This window comes from Myxine glutinosa, chromosome 1, assembly GCF_964187855.1.
Source record: "Myxine glutinosa chromosome 1, kmMyxGlut1.1, whole genome shotgun sequence".
In the NCBI taxonomy this organism is placed as follows: Eukaryota; Metazoa; Chordata; class Myxini; order Myxiniformes; family Myxinidae; genus Myxine; species Myxine glutinosa.
The window spans coordinates 119,233,722-119,258,500 of NC_136261.1; the positions used below are offsets into that span (position 1 = coordinate 119,233,722).

Below are 24,779 nucleotides of genomic sequence, written 5' to 3' on the forward strand. Positions count from 1 at the left end.
TGGGTTAATGGGGTTAGAAAATAGGATGGAAGACAAATTGCGGGAGATAGGGGAGCAATCCGCCCGGGAAATCGAACAGATGGGGAACCAGATAGAGGAGGTGAAAATCGGGTTAGAAAGTAAATTGGATGCTCAGAGGGATGAATTGGGACAGATGAGGGTAGCATCTACAAAAGAGAGGGAGGAGATGAAAGAGGAGATACGATGAGGTGTAAGTGAGGAGGTCTCGGGGGTACGCGAGGAGGGTAAAGCGAGGCGAAAAGCGTATAGAGAAAGAGGTGAGAAATGGAACGGCAAAGTTACAAGGGGGAATAGAAGATCTGACGGAGGAGGTGGAACAGCTGACAGAGGGACAAAAAGAACTAGTGGAGCAGGTACAAAAGAACACTGCGGTACTAGGAGGGTTAAAACGACACAAAAAGAAATTAAAAATGACTTAATAGCGACACAGAAACAATGTCAGATGGTACGTGAGGGACTGACAATGAGGTTGGACGAGGTGACAGAGATAATGGAGACGAAGGACCGGCAGGTAAGGACGCACATAGAGACGGTCACGGTAGCCGTAGAGGACGAAATTGAGGAGACGCACCGGGAAATAAAAGAGGTGAAGCAAAAACTAAAGGAGGTGTTAGAGGGAGTGAGTGAAATTAAGAAGAGACGGACAGAAACTAAAAGAGAAATCCAGGAGGAGGTGATGGAATATGTACAAGGTCGGTGCTCAACTCATGATGTGCTGCTCACTAACCAAATAAAGAGTTTGCAGGTGGCGAAAGAGGTGCGGAGACGAGGTGCCAAGGTGAGTGGCGATATACGTGGAAATGTACATGATGTGAGGGGAGCTTCAGTCGGCTTGGGGGTTGTTGTGGACCCGGGTGTTCGTGAGAGGCCGTTGGTGAAGTGTGCGACAGGTCTGGTGTGCAAAAAAAGAGGTGTGCAAGAATGTCTGACCATGGGGTGTGTGAGGAAAAAGTGCGCGCCAAGGAGTGAGTGTGCTGTCGAGAGTGAGTCGGTCGTAGCGTGTGTGCGAGGGGCACATGGAAGCGCGGTGTGGTGAGTGTTACAAAGGATGTAACGGAAGCATGTACACCTGTGGTGAGGGTTACGGGGGAAGTAACGAGAGAGTGTGCGCAAGAGGATGCGCGAGAAAGGTGTGTAATGGACAGGTGCATGGGGAAAGAGTGCGCTGTCAAGAGTGAGGGAGAATGCACACCTGTGGTGAGTGTTACAGAGGGTGTAACGGAAGAGTGTGTGAGAAAGGTGTGTAACGGACAGGTGCATGAGGAAAGAGTGCGCTGTCAAGGGTGGTGGTGAAAGTAGTGAGAGTGACACGGAGCGTGAGTTGGTTGTGACAGGCGAGCGAGGATGTACACCTGGAATGGAAGGAAGCACACCTGGAATGGTAGAGCGTGTATGGGAATGCACGCTGGAATTAGTAGTGAGGCACGTGGTTGGGTGTGCGAGTGAGAGCACACCTGTGATTGTCACAGAGGAGGTGACCGAGAAGGGAGCGCGAAGAGGTGTGTTGGTGAGGTGTGCGAACAACGAATGTGTGCCAAAGTGTTCGGTGGTCAGGTGTGTGACCAAGTCTGTGAGTGGAATGAGTGTACCTGGGTGTGTAAGAGAAGGTGCAATGACCAAGAGCAGGGAGACGGCTGGATGTATAAGCAAGAAAGGGGTAGCGTATGCGTGTAAGCATGCAGGTGAGGCATCGACGGTAACCGGGTTAGTGGTTAGCACGACATTTAGCCGAGTCGGGCCCTCGGTGCGCGTCGGGCAGCTTCGCGTGCCGCGAGGACCAGCGGGGATCCGAGCCACGGCGGGTTCGAAAGGACCGCCGTACGTGATCCACGCTGGGCCGCGTTTCGAACGGCCGCGTCCGTGCTCCACTAGGCGGAGCGGGCATCCCGATAGGGAGGGTCGTCATGGCGACCCCCTTTTGTGGAGAAGTTCCGGCAGGTCGAGATCGGGCAATTGGATGGCTCCGCGCCGAGGTGGTGCGTGGGATCTCGGTACGGGTAAGCCCCTGTCCCTGCACCGAGTGCCGGACGCATCCAGCCGCCGGCACCAAACAACCCGCATTCATTGCTCGGCTGTACGAAGCCGGGCTGTGGACGTGAATTGGCGCACCGAGAGGATCTAATAAGTAGACGGGTGATGAGGTTAGTGTTTTGGACCCAAAATTAGAAAAAAAGGCAAAATTTGATGATTGGAATAGAATTGGCAGTAATTAGAAATTTTTTGATTGGTTGAAATTTGGTGAGCAAAATTGATAGTGGGACCTCCCCGATGTGGTGGGATGGCAATCCACCATCCCTCACAGAGGGGGGGCAAAGGGGCACTAGAGTTATGGGGTGTATGGCAGTGAAAACTAGCCCGGGTGGGTTAGGATATTGTGTGTAGGGATCTAGAAGAGATTGACATTAGGTAACGTTAAGGTTAGTTAGTGACAAGGATACCTGTAGTGGGGACGCAGGTAGATTAGTGTGGATGATAATGACGAGGGAGCGCAATAGTTTAAAGGGACGACTGGGAAGCGCAAGTTTCAGAGGGGAGTAGTTAGCTGAGATGATGCCGTGTGTTTGAGGATTGAACAGGTGAGATTGAACAGGTGAGATTGAACAGGTGTGATTGCACAGGTGTGCAACTGAACAGGTGTGTGGAGCAGTGTATGAGTGATGGTGATGGTGATGTGTGTTGTGTTGACCAAATGGTCCAGGAAGAGGAGGAGGGTGCAGGTGGCCCCAGGTATGATTGCACAGGTGTGCAACAACAGGTATGACACCAGGTGTGTGGAATACATGGAGTGTGGAATATATGGAGTATTGGAATGGATGGTCGTGGAGTGAGTATGTTGGAAACTATGGAGTGGAGTGGATGGTGCGAAGGTGTGAATGGGGGAAGAGTGGACCCCCATCACGAATACCCGGGGCGGGTAGTGTAAGTGTTAGGTAGAGGGTACAGGTAAATTGTGGTTGGATATTGGCATCTGTGGTGCGAGGTGAAAGAATGGTATTTGGATGGGTGCATTAGTGTTGTGGAAATGGCTGGGCGTGTAGCCTGTTAGTGTGTGTAGTTGGTTTGGGCACTCCACCACTGTGAGGATGTCGGCCAGGTGAGGCCGCAGGTGGGCTCTGGGAGCCGGGAGTAGTTGTTGTGGATGGGGCCCGAGGATCCGGAGGACGGACCCGGGTAGCCCAGTGCCAGAGGGCACCAAGGGGCGACAGAGCCAGGAGGGGCCTTCCCCAGTTAGTTCGGTTAGGGTGAGGAGCTAGGTAAGCTCGGGTGGCAACTACAGTGGTGGAGGTGTGCAGGTGGGTAGACCTGCTGGGAGAGCTACACGTCACAGCCCAGAAATTGTGCAAGGGCACCGGGAGATGAATCGGGGGAGTGAGACCCCAAATTGAGAAGCACCACAGTTTGGTCAATGGGAATTGGTTTTTAGAACCCATAGTGGAAGTTGGCCAATGGATTGGCAGGGAAAAACCCCGGGTAGTGTAAAGTGTGTTAAAGTCATTTAGAGGATAGATAGGATGAAGGATCTCCTCGCACCATCTGCATCCACTCACCTGAGGTGACAGGTACTCCACACCATGCCATGTTTAATTATTTTTTATGTGCAAATGTTTTGGATTGTGAGACGCATCATGACGTGGGTGTGACATTGTGCTTGATGTTCCATCTCTTCCTCCTTATGAGGATTGATGATGAATTGATGATGGCAAATTTTGGATAGTGGGGGAGTGAAGACGAATTTGGTATAAGGGAAATAAGGGGAAGCCGTGACGGTAGCGACGGATTGGTAATGTGTAGATTTTGTACATATGGGGTAAGGGCAAGGGTAGTGTAGGTGACAGGGGGGTGACGTACGGTAGGGACGAGCTTTCTCACTTCGCCCTCCGTACGCATTTCGCCTTGCATTGCCTTATTGATGTGTACCCTTGTGACCTTACCCCTCGCTCATTTGTCTCTTTTGTCTCCCACATGACCTGTGCGCCATTGGGCACCGAGGGGAGCGTGCGTGAGTCCTCCATTGTGCGCCCGGAATTCCCAGAACCAGCTGTCTGCATCGATGCACCACATTATGGACCACATGCCTGTGGCCGAGCACCACTGATGGACCCCATGGGTTGGGGCATGACCCCTCTGCTGGAACCGGCCATGAGGGCCCGAAATCTTGCTGGCGGACCTTGGCCACAGGGCACCGATGCCCCACAAGTGAACCACACGTAGTCGGCCCTGTGGGCCATAAATAAAATAAAATAAAAAGGACACATTGGGTGCAAGTTTTAATACAAATAGGCCGCCAGTAAGAAAGCAAAGAAAATGACAACAACTGGAAGAGATAATAATAGCCAGCAGAGGGAGCCGAAGAGCAAGAGACCACCTGCAGGGTTAGGGGTTGTTGATTTATTTTTATTATTGAACATGCATTGAACACTGATGAACTGTGGTGACTGCACCGATTGGTGCTTGAGGGTGTGTTGGTGCGTTTTTAGGTGCTTTCATGGTGCATTGATGCAGAGCAGACTGTCTCCCCCCAGAAAGAACAATTACAGGTCCTGGGTTAGTTTTGTAAATAAAAACAGAGTCATTGTAAATAATGCTCCCCACCGTCAGTGTGTAGTTTGAAGACCATTCCGCAATTCGGTTAACTGTGGGCGTAAGTCTGTTAGGCAGGGTGCAATGGAGCAGCGGGACACGTTTATTTATGTTTTAAAAACTGTCGCACTCAGGGTCAGGTTAAAAGTAGAGGGAACTACACCGACGTGTCACACTAAATAAAAGTTGTAGGCCCGGGACGTGCCTAAGAGGAGGAGGGTGCAGTGTTGCAGATATGAGGACTGTATTTTTTTTATTGTGTGTATTATTATTAGTGTTCATTCTGCGCCTCCTGCCTCCGGAGCTGTGTAAAGGTCAAAGGGCGTCCCATAATTAGTCCATAAAGCATCCACACTACAGCCAATCATAGAATACCCCTGTTCAATAGTTATATCTTATTATGTGTTTTAGGGTAAGGCTGTGTCTCCCATTAATTGAAATACTCCATTGCACCAGTGAAAGAGATAGATTCCCTTCATTCCCACTCCCAAAACTTCCATTCCCCCTTTTGGTCAATTGCCATTCGCATTGCCAACTGCATTTTGGGCGGTTTTCTCTTCATCCGCCATTGACCACGAGGCAGGGTTTGGGAAGAAAGGCGGGTCCCCACCTCGTCATAGAGGGGAGGAGTGAGTCAGCCCCACTCAACCAACCACGAACAAGGGGTTGGACTTGGAGAGGGTGTGGAGAGAAACATCGAGGAGGTTCGCGAAGGTGGAGGGGTGGGGCCTATATAACCCACGGCAGGGCGTTTCCCGAGAGATGAGCTTTTACAGAGAGACGAGAGGGAGTCCAAGGAGTTGAGTCCGAGAGAAGTCCAGAGTTGAGCTGCAGATCGAGCCACCGAAACTGCACCTACTGCAGCTCGAGCCACCGCAACTGCATTTGCTGCAGCTGGAGCCACCGAAACTGCAGCCACAGAAGCGTGAGGCCTGGACGGCAGTTTGGAGCAGGGCCGCGAAGGAGCGGCGGCTGCCCACGAGTCGATCGGCTGCAGGACCAGTCGGACCTCCCTATCCTGCCAGCCATCCATCTCCAGCCAAGTCCTATCATCATTCCCCGCGTGAGTCTGTCCTTGTTTGTTCTGTCCCTGGGTTAATTAAGACTGTAGGTAAGCTAGCGTTGCACTGTGTATCTAATATCTCTTCTGTAAATAAACGTGACTGCTTTCTTCTTACTTATATGTGTAAATAATAAATCCAATTACTCTTCTGTACGTCTTCTTCCTCTTTGTATTCGGTCGCTTTAGAGTTTTCCCGATTGAATAGCGGTGGCGCGATCTGGCCAAAGTTTGGGGCAAATCGGGTATTAATCAAGGAAGCACTGTTCGGTCGCGGTAATACCACCGCTCGGTCAAAATAACATCTTTAACCGCGTCCGTAACAATATATATATCGCGCTACGCTAAATCAATTGAGGAAAAGGACACAACGGCTGGGTTAAAATGACACGACACCAAGGGTACAGTTCTCAAGACCTCCGGAGGAGGTTATAATATATCGGAACGTTAGATTACACCGACCAGAGGTACAGCATAGTAAGGTGGGCACTTAAACACGGTCTTATATTAGCCCCGACAGACCACAGATAAACAGGACAAAACTGACTCACACCGGGATTGATGGCAAGGAAGGGCAGGTAGTTGATAGCTCAAGGTGCACCTTGGCTCAGGGGCAGGATCCACACGGTCCGGTCCAGAGATGCGGGAGGTCTCTCTCAGCGTCAGCGTTGGAAGGTGACGTTCTTTCTCCAAGCTGGGGGCGCATCACGTCCCGTCCGGTCAGTGGCTGCGTATATCCGGCGGGGAGTGACACGCCCTCGGCTCGTTAGCCCCGCCCCAGATGGAATCGGCCCGTTGCTTCTTATTGGGTGCGGGGGTTACCGGGCTCCGCCCTTGACGAGGAGCTGACAGCCAGCCCCTTCGTGGTAACCCCGTGGGCGCACATGGCAATGGCGGCTAACCAAGCCGGTGTGAGGACGCACACTCCCCGCACCGCGGCCGCGCCGCCCCCGCTGTGGTTGTAGTTGTTGTTGTTGTTATTGTTTCATGAGGAAGATGGGAGGAGGTATGGGGAGGTCCTAAACTCACTACTGGTGCCATACAATCACATTCTGGTGCAACGAAGAGTCAGAATTAATGGAAACGAGTCCTTAACTGACATAGACTAAGAATAACTAGCAAGATGTCCGAAAGTTGTCTACGTGAGATGCGGTGGACCTGGGCACGACATTTAATGGGGGAAGAAGGGGAAGGTCGGTTCTACAGAGTGTTGTTTACAGACAATGGGACTAGGGAATGGGGGATTGGGGATAGTTGGGGAGTATTGGGGAAATAGGGGAATATTTACAAGCGGATATGGAGGCCAAATCCCATATCCGCAACAATATGTATGTATATATATGTATATATATGTATATATGTATATATGTATGTATGTATATATATGTATATATATGTATATATATGTATATATGTATATATGTATATATATGTATATATATGTATATATGTATATATTGTAGGAGCTGTGCTCCCACGTAATCGGAAGAATGGACGCGACAAAAAGCTGGAATTAGTCCGAGTTTCTTTATTGAAACAAAACAACTCGGGTACTCTGAAAAGTCCGTTTATCGGGCAGCAACATATATACACATTATCCCGGAGCGTTTGCCCGGGAAAGGCGAGAGGGGGCGTGGCCGGGCGTCCTGGACGCGGCCTGGCAAGTCGAGGGCGGGCATGCCCGGGCGTCCCGGACGAGGCCTGGCAAGTTGAGAGCGGGCCTGCCCGGGCGTCCTGGACGAGCCCGGCATGGTGATCGCTCCGCGTCCTTGGTAGGTGCAAGGCGATTGTGTAAACCCAGCGGTAGCCGCTACACACGTCCCCCCAGAATCGACTTGCACCGGCAGGGTCAATTTAAGGGGGGTCCTGATGACCCGGCCGAAGCGACCCCTGGCGGGTCGTGGGGGGGGGGGGGGGCGGCGTGGGGGGGGGGGGGCGGTCGAGTGGGGGGCACCGTGGACGGGGGGCGGCCTCGCCGCGGCGGAAGGGCCAACTGTGGCGGTTGGTCGATGTCCACGTGCGCCGGCTTGAGGCGGTCTACCGCAATCCGGTCTGACCTGCCGCCGATGTCGATGACGAACGACTTGTCGTCCCGTCGCAGGACCCGGAAGGGCCCGTCGTACGGCGGCCGGAGTGGCCCCCGATGTGCGTCATGACGCACAAAAACGTACTCCGCTGTGCGAAGCGCTGGGGGGACGTAGGACTGGGGGTCACCGTGGTGGGACGTTGGCACGGGGGTAAACCGTCGGGCGGCCTCCTGGAGGTCCGAGCGCTGGTGACCTGCGGACCAGGGACTGGTAGCGTCGGGCACTAATTCGCCCGGGACGCGTAGCGCCTGGCCATAGACAAGCTCGGCGTTGGATGCCCGGAGGTCCTCCTTGGGGGCCGTGCGGAGGCCCAAAAGGACCCACGGCAGCCGGTCGGCCCAACCGCCGTCCTGAAGGCCGGCCATGAGCGCGGCCTTCATGGAGCGGTGGAATCGCTCGCACAACCCGTTGGCTTGGGGGTGGTAGGCCGTAGTGCGGTGGAGCTTGACCCCCAGGTTGCGGGCGACCGCGCCCCACAGCTCGGAGGTGAACTGCGGTCCGCGGTCCGACGAGATGTCCGCCGGTGCGCCGAAGCGGGCGACCCAGGTGGCGATGAAAGCCTGCGCCACGTCGGCGGTGGTGGTGGAGACGAGGGGAACGGCCTCCGGCCACCTGGTGGTCCTGTCCACCATGGTGAGCAGGTGTGTGAACCCCCGTGATGGGGGGAGGGGGCCCACCAGGTCCACGTTGACGTGGTCGAAACGTCGTTCGGGCACGGTGAAAGGTGCCAGCGGGGCCTGGGTGTGTCGGTGGACCTTGGCCTGTTGGCAGGCTGTGCAGGTGCTGGTCCAATTGCGGACGTCCCGTCGAAGGCTGTGCCAGATGAATCGCGCCGACACCAGCTTCTGGGAAGCTTTCCGGCCCGGGTGGGAAAGGCCGTGGAGGGAGGCGAAGATGCGGCGTTGCCAGGTAACGGGAACGATGGGGCGAGGCTGGCCTTGGGAGACGTCGCAGAGCAGGACAGTGTCCGTGAAGGGGATGTCGGCCAGGCGGAGGCCCGTGTCCGCCGCCCGGAGGGCTTGCACCGTGGTGTCGGTGGTTTGGTCCGCTGCCATAAGCGCGAAGTCCACGCCGAGGTGGACCGCGTTCGCGCTGGCCCGAGAAAGACAGTCGGCCACGGCGTTGTCTTTGCCGGCGACGTGCCGGATGTCCGTGGTAAACTCCTACACGGCGGAGAGGTGGCGCTGTTGGCGGGCCGACCACGGCTCCGTGACCTTGGCCATTGCGTAAACCAATGGCTTGTGGTCGACGAACGCCGTGAAGGGTCGGCCCTCCAGGAGGTGGCGGAAATGGCAAATGGCCAGGTGTAGACCGAGGAGCTCATGGTCAAACGTGCTATATTTGAGCTCGTTCGGCCGGAGCTACCGGCTGAAAAAAGCGAGTGGCTGCCAAACCCCGTTCACCCATTGCTCATGTACGGTGCCCACCGCGTAGTCGGAGGCATCCGTGGTGAGGGCGATGGGAGCGTTGAGCACCGGGTGAGCGAGCAGTGTTGCGTCGGCGAGGGCCCGCTTTGAGCTTTTGAAGGCCGCGTCCATTGCTGCGGACCAGACGATGTCGTGCTTGGCCGGCTTGCCCCGGAGGGCTTCGTAGAGGGGCCGCATGAGTTGAGCAGCGCGGGGCACGAAGCGGTGATAGAAATTAACCATTCCCAGGAATTCCTGCAGGGCCTTTATGGAGCGGGGACGCGGAAACGTGGTGATGGCCTCGACCTTGGTTGGCAGCAGCACGGCCCCGTTCTTGGTGATGTGGTGGCCCAAAAAATCAACGGCCATCGTGCCGAAGTGGCATTTGGCCGGGTTGATGATGAGGCCGTGCTCGTTGAGGCGCCCGAACAGTGTTCGGAGGTGGAGGAGGTGCTCGGCCCGGGACGTGCTGGCGACAAGGATGTCGTCCAGGTAAACGAAGAGGAACGGCAGGTCACGCAGCACGCCGTCCATCAAGCGCTGGAGCGCCTGAGCCGCGTTCTTGAGGCCAAACGGCATCCGCAGGAATTCGAACAAGCCGAACGGCGTGATGACGGCCGTTTTAGGGACGTCGGCCGCCCTGACAGGTACCTGGTGATATCCCCGTATGAGATCGATTTTTGAAAAAATGACCCGTCCTGCCAGACGGGCGGAGAAGTCTTGGATATGCGGGATCGGATACCTGTCGGGGGTGGTAGCGTCGTTAAGGCGGCGGTAGTCGCCACATGGGCGCCAGCCGCCCCCTGGTTTTGGGACGATGTGTAGTGGCGGAGCCCACGCGCTATCGGAGCGCCGCACGATGCCGAGGTGTTCCAAAGCGTCGAACTCGGCTTTGGCCACAGCGAGCTTGGCTGGGTCGAGGCGGCGGGCTCTGGCGTAGACCGGTGGGCCTGTGGTTGGTATGTGGTGCTCAATCCCATGTCGTACTGCGACGGCCGAAAACGTCCGCCGCGTGAGGGCCGGGAACTCCGTGAGCAGGCGAGCAAACTCGTTCGCCGCCGGGAGGGCGCATACCAGCTCGGTCGGAGCGGAGCTGCTCAATGTGCATACCAGGGAGCTGAAGGTCTCGGCGTTGATGAGGCGACGCCGTTGGATGTCCACCAGCAGTCCGTGTGCGCAGAGGAAGTCGGCGCCTAGCAGAGCCATGGGCACGCTCGCCGTCACAAAGGTCCAAGCAAAGTGTTGGCCGCCAAAGCAGAGGGTGACGTTGTGCGGGCCGAAGGTGCGGATGGCCGATCCGTTGGCAGGGACCAAGGAGGGGCCGCAAACGGCGGTCTGCCTGTCCTGCTCGGAGGCGGGTATGACGCTCAGTTGGGCGCCGGTGTCAAAAAGGAAACGCCGCCCGGACGCTTTGTCCTTGATGAAAAGCAAGTTGCCCGAGTGGCCGGCGCTCATGGCTGGTAATGAACGCCGGCCCGGCCGTTTCCCGACTTGCCGAAAGTGCACGGGGGTCGGCATGTCCGAGCCTTGTGTCCGAACCTGGCGTGGTAATAACACCACGCTTGGTCAGGTGGAAGCCCCGGCCGTCGTGTTGGAAGCGGTCGGTGTGGCGTGGTGGCCGCCAGTTGCACCGGCAGTTCGGCCTCCAACCGCACCGGGCGCTCGGGCGCCATGGGCGTCGCCTCGGACGGCGGCGGGCTCCAGGTCGCTGCTGCAATGCGTTGGCCTGCCGAGGAGATCTTGTCGGCTTCCCTGGCGAGGGCGCGGGGATCCGTGATCTGCGTGCCTGCCAGGGTGAAGCGTACCTGGCTAGGCAGCTGGCGGAGGAACAGCTCTCGGAAAAGAAAATCCGGGGAGTGCTCACCAAGCAGCAAGAGCATGTAGTCCATTCGCTCGGACGGGCGCGTGTCGCCGAGCTCGGGCAGGTCGAGCAGGCGTCTTGCGCGTTCTGCCGGTGAGAGGGCGAATGCGTCGAGGAGGAGCGTCTTGATCGCGCCATACTTGTCAGCGGCTGGCGGGTGCTGGAGGAGGCCCAGGGAGCGGGCCGCAGTGGCGGAGCCGTGTGCCGCTACCACATGGTGGAAGCGGGTGTCGTCGGCGGTAATGCCTCACAGGGCGAACTGGGAGTCCGCCTGAGCGAACGAAACCGCCGCGTGAGCCTCCCAGAAGGTAGGCAGTTTAAGGGCAACTGCTGTGTCCATGTCGGGGGTCACCAATGAAGGAGCTGTGCTCCTACGCGAGTTGAAAGGATTGACGCGACAAAAGACGGGAATTCGTCCGAGTTTCTTTATTCAGCAAAACCAAACTCGGGTACTCTGAAAAGCCCGTTTATCGGGCAGCAATATATATATATATGCAATCAAACACGGCGAGAGTGGGCGTGCCCGGGCGAGCCCGGGAAAGGCAAGTCTGGACATGCCCGGGAAAGGCGAGACTGGGCGTCTCTGGGCGAGCCCGGGAAAGGCGAGTCTGGACATGCCCGGGAAATGCGAGACTGAGCGTCTCCGGGCTGTCTGGGCGAGCCCGGGAAAGGCAAGTCTGGACATGCCCGGGAAAGGCGAGACTGGGCGTCTCTGGGCGAGCCCGGGAAAGGCGAGTCTGGACATGCCCGGGAAATGCGAGACTGAGCGTCTCCGAGCGGTCTGGGCGAGCCCGGTACAGTGATCGCTCCCTGGTTGCGTCTTCGGCAGGTGTAAGGCGATTGTGTATGCTCAGCGGCAACCGCTACACTACATTGATTTTACAGTTTTCCAATTTTCCAGTTTTTCCAAACACGATGGAATAATATTTACCAATATGAACAGTAATGTGGCTTTTATTGAAATTCTACGTACCAGGAGAGAGTAGATCGACTCCTGACGAAATCTTCCGATGTAAGCATGTGCAAAGCGACTGAGAAACAGGTGTAGCGGCCGCTTCCAAGTTACAGATTCGGCGCGCATTCTTCACACATAAACGTGCAACTGAGAAAGATGTGTAGCGGCCGCTTCCGTTTTGCAGAATTCATTCTTTTTTCAAAATGAGCGCCATGTACTTTTTAGATTTTGATGATTTGCGTGTGATATGATTTAACAGATGTTTATATGAATCGTTTAAAATAAAAAAAAGCCTTCAATTTCAATATTTTGCCTTTTCATTTGAGCCTCCAAATTGAAGCCCTGCCCTTAGGGTGGGTACCGTTGCTAGTTTATGTAAATCCTGTTCAGGCTGGAGTTCCCCAAGGCAGTGTTCTGGGACCTGTGCTTTTTCTGGTCTTCATCAATGATCTCTCTGACTTTCTGGAAAATCCTCTTTATCTCTTTGCTGATGACTCCACTCTCTGCCGCTCCATACCTCATCCCTCAGCTTCCTCACTCTCTGCAGACCTGGACAAAATCACAGACTGGTCAAACAAGTGGAACATGTCTTTCAATCCAGACTAATCTGACACTCTTACTATGTCTCTCCGAAAAGACCGACTGGACAACCGCTCCATATACTTTCTAAACAATCCTCTCCAAGAAGTTCTGTCACTCAAGCTTTTGAGTCGCACTATCTGCCATGATCTTTCCTGGGAAAACCACATTACCAAGCTGGCCTCCAAAGCCAGTCGCCGACTGGGCATCCTCCATCGTGTGAAGTCCTTCCTTGGCACACCTGAACTCCTCACCACATACAAGGCTTTCATCCGCAGTTCAATGGAATACTGTTCCCCCCTCTGGGCTGGTGCTCCTGCCTCACACCTAGCTCGGCTTCACGCTGTTGAAACCAAAGCTTTCAGAATCATTGGCATCTCCCGCGATGAAGCTAACTCTGAGGGCCTTTCACTCACTCACCGCAGGCATGTTGGTGGTCTTTTTGTCTGCTACCGACTCCTCTCTGGCCTAGCTCCCCCAGCTCTGTCTTTGCTCTGTCTCCCAAATATTCCCACAGGTCGCATAAGATCTGCCAGCAACCCTCTAATGGTTAAATTGCCAAAATCAAGACTCTCTATTCACCTTCACTCTTTCATTCCTCTTTTCTCCCACCTCTGTAACAAACTCCATCACTCTCTTCAATCCCACTCCTCCCTCCAGGTCTTTAAAACAGCTGTTCACCAGCATGTCATATCATCCCCCATCCCAAACCTTGATCATTTCTACCCCCGTTAATTCACCCCAAATCCACTTTTTTGAAATGCAGCTACTTCTTTCCTGGAAGTTCTAGCAATGTCCATGTGTTTTATACCTCTCCCACCACTCCCCCCCCCCTTCCCGCCTTCACTCCCAACGTTTCTGCAGGGCATATGTGGTCTGTCAATAACCCCCTTCTGGTGAAACTCTCATAATCCCGACTCTCTGCTCACCTCTACTCATTCATTCCTCAATTATTCCCACCTTTGGAACTAACCACCCCAGTGTTTTCCATCTCATTCTTCTCTCCAGGGCTTCAAGATGGCTGATCACCACCACATCAGGTTATCCCCATCCAAAACCATGATGGTTTCTACCCCCATTAACCCCCCTCTCCAAGTCACCTCTTTCTGGGTTTACAGTTTTTTCCTCCACTACTATGATTGAGGCCTGGTTGCATAAAACTCCCTTAACCTTTTAAAAGGAAAGATTTACCTTGAGGTACATTGTAATTCCTTAGCTAAGGATTTCCTTAAGTGCTGTTGCATAAACAACCCTTGAGGATAAGGATTTCCTTAAAGTTATAGAAATCCTTGGGAGCCGTTGCTATGCCAGGCAACCAATCAGATTGGAGATGGGAAGAGGTGTCCAAAAGCAAGAACACGTAATGAACATGCAATTAAAAATGGCACTTGTTGTATGTGGCATGGGGCACACGAGCTTGCGGATGAAGGAGAAATAAAATTATTCTTGTGCAATCATTCAATTTTTTCATTCAATTCTTATTGAGAATTTTAATACCTCCGCCACCTAAGGTGGGCAGAGTTTTGGCCCGATTGCATAAAGCATCCCTCAACTTCAAGGAAGGATTTAAGGAAAAACTTTTAAATATTCGCATATGCAACCATCCTCAACATAAGGATATCCTTCAGGGAAAAGTTAAGGAAAAAGTTATGGAAATCCTCAAATTTTCCTTAAGGATGCTTTATGCAAACGGGCCTGAGAATATTCACCTCCTGTGTCTTCCCCTTGCTCTCATTCTTCCCCATCCCCAAGTTCCTTATTTCTCCAAGTCTCCATCAATTTTCCCTCATCCCCGGTGCTCGTGTGTTCCCCTGTCTCCTCTTCCTACTGTTCTTTACCTCCGCCACCAAAGGTGGATGGAGGTTATGTTTTCACCCCTGTCTGTCTGTTTGTTTGTGAACAATATATCTCAAAAAGTTGTAGATGGATTCGGACGAAATTTGGCAGCGATGTGGCGTATGCGACAAGGATGAAATGATTAGATTTTGGTGAAGATCCGGATTCGGATCCAAATAGTAGAATTTTTAAAAAGTGATTCTTCACCATTTGGAGATTGGGCCAAAAACGATACGTAGCAGGATATCTCAAAGAGTTGTGGACGGATTTGGACGAAACTTGGTGGACCGGTTAGGTGTGTGACAAGGATGATTCGATTCAATTTTGGTGAAGATCCGAAAATGGATAAGGATATGAGAATTTTTTAATTTTTTAAAAAGTGAATCTTCACCATTGGGAGATAGGGCCAAAAACGATATATAGCAGGATATCTCAAAAAGTTGTGGTCCTTGTGGACGGATTATTTTGATTAAATGTGATTCTGTATTGTGATTTTCTGGTCTACTCTGGGATGCCATACGTAAACTGTTCACCTGGCGGAGGTATGCTCTCTACTGAATGCCCTCTAGTTTTGGTCTGTTACATTCTCAGCCCATTCTGTGTTCTCGCTCCTCTATGAGCCTCAACTCTGTGCACAAAAACAGAAGGAATTGTTTACTTGCTACATCCGAGTTTGATGGGATGGCACAGAGGTGACCCACTTGCCTTCCAACTGTCTTGCCCAGGTTTGATTCACGACCTGACTATAAACTGTTGGAATTGGTGCTTTAAAGACAGGCCGTTGCATCATAAAGTTTTCTGTCCCTCAGGTGAACGTCTCATTACAAAGTTTGAACGTCTCATTACAAAGTACTAGGACGTGCCCGTACGTGGGTGCCCGTTCCTTGCCAAAAAAAAAAAAAAAAAAAAATTTGTGTAGGGGTGTGTGTGTGTAAACATCCTAGGGCGTGCCCGTACGTGGGTGCAAAAAAACATGCGTGCAAACAACAACAACAAAAAAAAACTTTGAAACCACGTGGCAGTAACGACCACAGAACCCCCCCCCCCCCTCTATTTACATGAATGGTTTGGTCCATTCGCAACGACCACAGAACCCCCCCCTCTATTTACATGCAATGGTTTGGTCCAAAGCGAACGGCTTGCAGTGTTTGGTAAAGAAATCGCCATAGCTCGGTAACTACTTGTCCGATTAATTTCAAACCTTGAAAAGGCACATCCTCGGGTCCCCAGCAATATACCTGGCAAGTTTCAAGTATATCGGACCGGTAGTTGTCGAGAAACAGCGGTCACAGACAAACATACACACATACACACATACACACATACACACATACAAACACACATACACACAGAGATTAATGGAATTATAGATAGACTAGGGCATGCCCGTACTATATATAAGCTAGGACGTGCCCGTACGTGGGTGCCCGTTCCTTGCCAAAAAAAAAAAAAAAAAAAAATTTGTGTAGGGGTGTGTGTGTGTAAACATCCTAGGGTGTGCCCGTACGTGGGTGCAAAAAAACATGCGTGCAAACAACAACAACAAAAAAAAACTTTGAAACCACGTGGCAGTAACGACCACAGAACCCCCCCCCTCTATTTACATGAATGGTTTGGTCCATTCGCAACGACCACAGAACCCCCCCCCTCTATTTACATGCAATGGTTTGGTCCAAAGCGAACGGCTTGCAGTGTTTGGTAAAGAAATCGCCATAGCTCGGTAAGTACTTGTCCGATTAATATGAAACCTTGAAAAGGCACATCCTCGGGTCCCCAGCAATATACCTGGCAAGTTTAAAGTATATCGGACCCGTGGTTGTCGAGAAACAGCGGTCACAGACAAACATACACACATACACATATACACACATACACACATACAAACACACAGAGATTAATGGAATTATAGATAGATAGTATTCTGTCCCTCATGCTGGGTGTCCCTTTTTCCAGCATTATTTATTTCATGATCACTATTTTTTTGCTCTGACGAAGGGCTAACATCTGAGATGTTATTGTTACATTGCTTTCCATGACAGCACATTCTTATCAGCCTTCAATACATAAAACCTTTCATAACTATAACCTTTACCACTTAAATTCCCTCTCTAAATGCAATATGTATTGGGATGGGTTTGGATACATTATTTGTCCCCCGTCGCACCGCGGAGCGAAAGGGGGACTATGGTTTTCCCCTCCGTCCGTCTGTCCGTCCGTGCGTGCATGCGGAAGCGAAGGACCGCATTCGAATTTGGTGTGTCGGTGCAACCCACGTCAAAATCCAAGATGGCCACCACCATGTATGTCTGATGCCATGTATGTCTGAACCTTGTGAGTGGAATATCTTGAAAAATAAGCGAAGTACCAACTTCTAATTTGGTGTGTGGTTGTATCTAGGCATAAGGAAGAACGCTATTGAAAATTGGGTCGCCACGTCAAAATCCAAGATGGCCGCCGCCATGTATATCTTGAAAAAAAATTGGAAAATTGGACCTATTGGAATTGGATTGGAAAAATTGGAATAATTGGAAAAAAAAAAAAATTGGAACCTTGTGAGCGAAATATCTTGAAAAATAAACGAACTACTAACTTCTAATCTGGTGTGTGGGTGTATCTAGGCATAAGGAAGAACCCTATTGAAAATTGGATCGCCATGTCAAAATCCAAGATGGCCGCCACCATATATATGTCAACCTTGTGAGCGAAATATCTTGAAAAATAAACGAACTACTAACTTCTAATCTGCTATGTGGGACGTGGGTGTATCTATGTATAAGGGAGAACGCTATTGAAAATTGGGTCGCCACGTCAAAATCCAAGATGGCCGCCACCATATATATGTCTGAACCTTGTGAGCGAAATATCTTGAAAAATAAACGAACTACTAACTTCTAATCTGCTGTGTGGGTGTATCTACGCATAAGGGAGAACGCTATTGAAAATTGGGTCACCACGTCAAAATCCAAGATGGCCGCTTTGCGTCTTCCACTTTGTCAACTCGCATCACTTCACCGATGGGGGACCTAGGCGTAACGCTTGTTTAAACTAGATCTGCACTCAGTAGAGAGCATACCTCTGCCAGGCTGAACAGTTTATGTTTTGGGTCCCACTAATAGGCCAGATCTGGATTCGGACCTGAAGCAAAATCTCATCGGCTTGTTCTCGTCACCGAACCAACTCGTCCACCAAGTTTAGTCAGAACTCATCATAACTTTTTTTTAAATATCATGTTATATTTCGCTTTTCACCCGATCTCTCAATGGTGAAGAATAACGTGTAAATTTAATAATTATCGTATTCGAATCCATATTCAGATCTTCACCAAAATCTAATATATTCGTCCTTGTCACACACCCAACCGATCCACCAAGTTTCGTCCACATCCGTCCATAACTTTTTGAGGTATCCTGATGTGTCGGTTTTGGCCCATCTCCCAATGGTGAAGAATCACTTTAAAAATTCTCGTAGCCGGATCCGAATCCACATCTTCACCAAAATCTAATTATTTTGTCCTTGTAACATACACTACATCTCTGCCAAATTTCGTTCGAATCCGTCCACAACTTTTTGAGATATCTTGTTCACAGTCAAACAGACAGACAGGGGTGAAAACAACCTTCATCCACCTTCGGTGGCGGCGGTAATGATCATCTTTGTCTCATACCTACAGGGTAACATGAAGGTCTTCTCTTTTTATCTCTTGTTTTGTTACAGATCCATGCATCATTGAGGTATCGTTGTATGCAGTAATTATGGACATCGCCACAGCATCTAGGGTCCATGGTGATCAGCCATCTGACCTGGTGAGCGACCTGGCACAGTTGGTGGCCAAGAAGGAGTCTGAGTGGAGAGAGGCCCAAGCATTGCGTATGAAAGCTCTTGAGGACGCTTTGCACGAGAAGGAAGAGGAGCTGCAGGACGAAAGGAATAAGCTTCAGCATCTTAAAAAGGACTTCAAGGCTTGTATTATTATTGGTTTTCTTTTCTTCATTAACAAAATCCAATAAATACCAAAAAATAAATACCAAATGCTCTTTGGCATTGCTTGTCAAAAGTAATAATTAGTACCTCTCTAAATTACAATTCAGTGGCCAAATTCTCAGTATTAAGACGCTCGTAAACGCTATAAAGTATCGGCATGGTGCATGTGCTCCACCATCAACCCTCTTCAGGCGAAACTCCCAATATCCAGGATCACTGCTCACCTCCACTCATTTGATCCTAATTTTTCCCACCTGTGCAACCAACTTCCTCATTTTTTTTCAATCTCGTGCTTCCTTCCAGATCTTCAAAACAGCTGATCACCACCATCTCATTTCATCTCCAATCCATAACAATGATATTTTCTACACCCATAATCCCCCCCCCCCCCCCCCACAGCTGCCCCCACTCGAGCCTTCCTCCTTCCATATTCCCAGGTCTCCATTCCTGAAAGTTTGCTTCTGTATCCATCTAGCCCATGCCTCGCATGCTTCCCTGCCCCAATTCATCCCCACACCCATTGTTTGACCGAGTCTCTCTCTAATTTATCCTTCAACTCTGTTAGTGTCCCCCCGCCCCCTGCCCTCTCTATTGTTCCTTTTGTTCTGTTGCATCTTAAGCCTTTCAGTGTTCTAGCTCCTCCATGAGCCTTGACTCTATGTGTAAAAAATGTTACTTGTGAGCACTCCGACCAGGGTGCAGGGCTGCACAGTATATTAATAAGTGCCCGTCATGCTTGTATAAAGTTTAGATGGAAACAAAAGTCCTGGTCAAATTTTGAACCACCCTTACACTTCTATTGTTCGACACAGTTTGTATGCAAAATCGAGTCCCATGGAAGAGTGAGTTGACAGTTTGGGTAAAAAGGCAATGTAGTGGCAGTGGGCCTACATTTGCATACTACGAACAAGGCAATGAGATAACTTGGATTCGAGATGATCTGAGCTGGTGGAGCCAATGACAAAAGAGGAGAGAAGGGGAGGAAATGGTAACCTGCGAGGAAGAGAGTTGATTGAGGTCAGGTTAATAACTTAATGGGGTAGAAGAGATTGCACATAGTGATGGGAGGGTGGTTCAGGGGTGGGAAGTGACATGAGCTAGCGATCAGACACACCCAGGACTTCGACTCCAGTCCTTTCCATCTCCTTATTTTTTATTTTTACAACATTAAGTTTCCATTGGTACTTGGAGCGTACATTCCAAGCCCCAGTTTTCCTGTATGACGTCTTCTTTCTGAAGCTCACCCTTAATTTTGAACATTAATAGAATCAGCATCTGACTTCTGCTGCCAACCCAGTCCAGGGCAAGGCTTATTTGAAGGTGGCCAAACTCGCCTTGTTGCACTGCCACCTTTGAGCTTATTGTAGCTTTTTAAAGGATCCATTTGCCATCTGTCTTCAACCACTGCTCTGATGGCCAGAGCCACTCTTGGTCCATGACTGCTTATTTTATAGATGTGAAGCACTCCCTTATTTTGCAGCTAAAATGCACTTCTACATGCCGTTTCCCGATCCATCACCTGGGGATGCATCTGGTAGGCATCTGGTAGGAATGAGCTCTGCCCCAGGAGATGGAAATAATGTTTCAAGAGAATTTTAGATTTCACAGAATTCAGGAGGGATAGATGTGGTGCTGATGCCACAGCCCGTAGGAGAGAGCAGTATTCCATTGACTTACAAACAAAGATCTTGTAGGTTTATTCTGGTTTATCAAAGAACAAGCTGTGTCACCCAATCACGATCGGATTACTTCGACTTTTTGCTGCAGCTTTAAACATCAATTAAGGAGATTGATGTTTAAAGCTGTGGCAAAAATAACCCGAGAGTGCACCATGGCAATGGGTGGGCCATATGGCCGCATTTCCTTGTTTGAGGTCAGATTCTTGATTTTCAGATGTATAAGCACGCATGCATACAGAAAACTACCTTGCTGGGCGAGAGGGGTGAAAATGCCTGTGACACACCTTGGGTATTCCCAGAAAGTATGCAAAATTTCATGGATATTGGTCAAGGGGTGTGGAAGAACCACGTTTAGAGGCCATTTTTCCCCACGGAGCGGGGGTTGGCCTTTTTTGGGCACCATGGTCCCCTTTTTGAAGCAATGTTTAATGGCCGGATGCCCTTCCTGCCGCCAACCCTGTTAGTCGCCTCTTGCGACACACAGGGAATTACCAGTAAACTGGTACTCAATGTGCGGACCTCGGAAGGATGACAGGCTGAGTCAACCCACCTGGCGTTAATTCAGCGATCGACCGGGATTTGAACCCCTCGGATCCCAAGCCAGCACCCTAACCGCTAAGCCAACACTAAGCTGGTCAAGGGGTGTGGAATTATATTGAAATCAGACAAGGCTTCACACACACACACACACACACACACACACACACACACACCAATCATATTTCTGAGTGAGTGCAATCATACATTTCCCTCCAGGGCTTCAAAAAGGCAAGGTGCCCCCACATATCTTGTCATCATCCTCTGCCCCTGATCATTTCTACTTCCAATAACCTTCCCCAATCAGCCTCTCTTATACGCTCCCAGGTTACTACATTCCTCCTCTCTCCTTAATAGCATAATTTATACCCTTGCTTCTTACATCTGCCTGCTCTCCCATTCTTTGTGCATTCCCTTTGTTCCCTCTATCACGTTACCTTCCTGCTCTTCCATGATCCTCGACTTTATATCCATAGAAGATATATGAGCTTGGTTTTGTGAGTAAACTGGCCTACTTGGCGTTCACATCTTGGCACATTGCTCATAATGGTGTGATCTTAGGTTCAAATCCATTTGCTGCAGTTGTTTGTCTCGTGTGTCCTAATGTTTTGTTATAAACATGTGATGTGTGTACAAGTTCCTCTGTGAATCTTAAATCGCTTCCAAGAAAAAGCACTTAACTATACTTAATCAAAAATTGAAAAATATAATGAATAGATACTTTCAATTAGTGCTATTAATCGTTATGATTATGCCATATACGCATATAGGATGATCATTATGATTACAGTTATTTTTTGCTTCCATTTTCACATTATTGTGTACAACAGTACAACTTACGACTACTGGCTGAGCGTGATGAGGAGTTGGTAAAGCATGACAACACTGCTGCTGCTATAGTAGTCATAGAAAGGCAGCGGAAAGAAGAGATTAGTGACCTACGAGTGCAGCTTGACCGACTTCACGTTTCAGCTGAAAGTGCAGCATGGGAGAGAGATGAGGCAAAGCAGAGGATTGACAAAATCACACGAGGACATCGGATGGAGCTGCAGGCATCTCACAGGTTGTGTAATGGCTTTGATATGAAAGATTGCTAAAGTTTGGGTCATATGATAGCAAGATGAAGAAAACTGCTGAACAGGAGCTGGGGTGTGGGAGATGCTAATTTTGAATGTATTGACAGAGCAGGGCAAGTGGAGATTGCAGAAATGAGGGAGGAGATGGAGAAAGTGCAGCAACATTTGCAGAAAATAACAAGTGAAGTTCAAGCGAAGTTGGATATACAAAAACAGGTTTGTTCATAATTCTTGATGCGTACTGAAATTACTCATTTTATAACTTTCAGGATGCAAGATGTCCTAAATTTGTCTTGTAGATTATTTATTCTGTTTGCAGATGGTTCAGAGAGACGAGGAAAAAGAGAATGTAGGGAATAGGAGAGAGGGAGAGTGGTGAAAAAGTTAAAATGGAATTATAGGAAAAGGGGAGGGAGAGAAAGGAGGGGGCAAGACAAAAGGGAAAAGGAGAGGGACAAAATAAAAATATATGAGGAGAGGGAAAAATTGGAGGTTTCTGAAATTATTTTCTCAACTTGCTGCCTTGTCACATCACCACAAAGCATTTTGCACAATGTCTATTGGCGTGTGTCGCAGGAATTGAAAGCCACTTTCGATTCTGAGTTGCGACATCGTGAACATGAGTTTCGACTTCGGGCCAACGAAATGACCAACTCGGTTCATGCCTACGAACTCGAGGTAATATTTCCCTACACTATTAATCCTCCCCTCTCCCACTTTGTACAGAGCAATGCAATGATAAACAACTTCAGGTGAAACCAGAAGCCTTTCGTTCCAGCATGCGCTGTCACGCATACTTCCAAATTTGTATTTATTGGTACACTTTATAAATCGTTGTCCCGTAGCGACCCATGGGTCCCCCAAGCGAGACCAGCAACAGAATCTCCTTGCTCCAGCCGGTGACGTAACCGGCGGGCAAGCCACGGCGCCGGGGTGGCCGGTCACGTGACCACCAAAGCGTGCCGCGCGTGCGGTTATAATCCTTTGCACCTGTCGGTCACGTGACCACCAAAGTGCGCCTCGCCTGAGAGGCGTGGCTTTCGGTTTCGGTTGTGCTTTCTGGTTGTGATATATATGCAGCCCGATAAACGGGCTTTAGAGAGTTCCCGAGTTGGTTTTTACAATAAACATCTTCTCGGACGAGTTTGTGTCTTGCCCGTCACACCGTCTGTCTCAAGCAAGAGCCCTGCTCTTCACTGGTGACCCCGACTGCCCCCGAATGGATTCAGGGGCTGCGAACGGACACGGCAAGCGCGCCCTAGCCAGGGAAGCCACCAAGGCTGGTGACGCCGGCTTCTCCCGCACGGCTTCGGGCACAGTCTCGACCGCGGTTTCGACATGTCGGAGTTTCGGTAACGACGACGGCCATGACTATGAGGTTCGTGCACCGCGCTCGGCTCCTCCTCTACGACCGGAGGGGCGAACCTATTCCGAGACCCTCCGAAGGCACGGCTGCTTCGTCACCTTCGCGCGCACTGACGTTGGCGGAACGGCTGCTTCGTCGCCTTCGCGCGCACTGACGTTGGCGGAACGGCTGCTTCGTCACCTTCGCGCGCACTGACGTTGGCGGAACGGCTGCTTCGTCACCTTCGCGCGCACTGACGTTCGCGGCACGGCTGTTTCGTCGCCTTCGCGCGCGCTGATGTCCGTGGCATGGCCGCTTTGTCACCCTCACGCACCTACAACTACAACCGCAACTACTTCTCCGACCCTGCATCTTCGGGAGGCCCGCGAGGAACCTCGGCAGCCTCCCCCGAGGCCTTGACCAGCCCCTCGGTTGGCTCACCCGCTTTTCGCGTGCACCGCTCGAGCCTTCTCGGCACTGCACCCGCGAACTGCAACCTCGGGAGGCCCGCGAGGAACGTCGGCAGCCTCCCCCGAGGACTTGCCCGGCCCCTCGGCCGCCCCCCGTCCACTGCACCCCCCGTCCACTGCACCCCCCCGTCCGACCACCCGCCACCACACCAGACACCCCCCCCCCCCCGCGACTGGCTAGGGGTCGGTTCGGTCGGGTCATCCGGACCCCCCTCAGGTTGACCTTCCTGGATCAAGTCCATTCTGGGGGGGCGTGTGTAGCGACCCATGGGTCCCCCAAGCGAGACCAGCAACAGAATCTCCTTGCTCCAGCCGGTGACGTAACCGGGGGGCAAGCCACGGCGCCGGGGTGGCCGGTCACATGACCACCAAAGCGTGCCGCGCGTGCGGTTATAATCCTTTGCACCTGTCGGTCACGTGACCACCAAAGCGCGCCTCGCCTGAGAGGCGTGGCTTTCGGTTTCGGTTGTGCTTTCTGGTTGTGATATATATGCAGCCCGATAAACGGGCTAGAGAGAGTTCCCGAGTTGGTTTTTACAATAAACATCTCGGACGAGTTTGTGTCTTGCCCGTCACTTCATCCGTCTCAAGCAAGAGCCCTGCTTTTCGAAACGAGTCCTCTCATTTCTTCACTCGCTGTTATACTCACCATATGGGTGGGTAGGGAATGTGAATTTGAAGTGCAGTTCAACTGCTTTGCTAAAAGCAAAGATTCTATTGCACATGGATAATGATTTTAGTACTTTGGAACATTTCGGACATTTTTGCGTAGATTTAACTTTTTTTTTCTGAGGCAGAAAAAAAGGATTTTTTAAACGTTGTTTTGGGGTGCAGTCCATGCCCTCTCGCGGAGGAAAGGTGCAGAACTTTCCACACCCTGTTGCTGAGAAGAGGGGCGGAGCTTGCATGAAGCAAGTCAGCAAACTCTGTTAAATTATTAACTTAATATATGTACTCACAGTTATATGATTATATGCCACATATATGTGGCAAGAATGCCTTCACAACTATAGCTATACGTAGTTTAATACGTACTTGATCGACGTACTCTCCTCTTGCTGCGGAGAGGGCGGAGATTGAACTACGTATGCACCTTTGCCTGAAATTTGCTCTTGCCGCACCCTATCTTGTCAAGGAGAGGGGCAGAGCTTTCCACACCTTGTCGAGGAGAGGTGTGGAGCTTGTCTCAAGCAACCAAACTCAATTTTATCAGGAAGTCACTCTCCTTCCTATGTCGGGATGGCACGGACACTCCATAGGTTTAATACAACAAATCCTCAAAAAATATCAACCAAGATGCTAACT

General features: G+C 50.8%; 1 protein-coding gene across 4 annotated transcripts in view; it reads left to right on the forward strand.

Moving 5' to 3' along the window:
• Positions 1-24,779, forward strand: part of CCDC57 (coiled-coil domain containing 57) — a 119,607-nt gene that overhangs the window by 44,651 nt on the left and 50,177 nt on the right. For 2 of the 4 annotated variants that reach the window (XM_078776479.1, XM_078776483.1), the window contains exons 2-5: positions 18,101-18,345; positions 21,414-21,646; positions 21,767-21,875; positions 22,236-22,337. In XM_078776479.1, the coding sequence (XP_078632605.1) occupies positions 18,101-18,345; positions 21,414-21,646; positions 21,767-21,875; positions 22,236-22,337 (689 nt within the window). Of the gene's footprint in view, positions 1-18,100; positions 18,350-21,413; positions 21,647-21,766; positions 21,876-22,235; positions 22,338-24,779 lie in introns of those variants that run through there. The other 2 variants (XM_078776491.1, XM_078776488.1) reach the window with 2 other exon arrangements.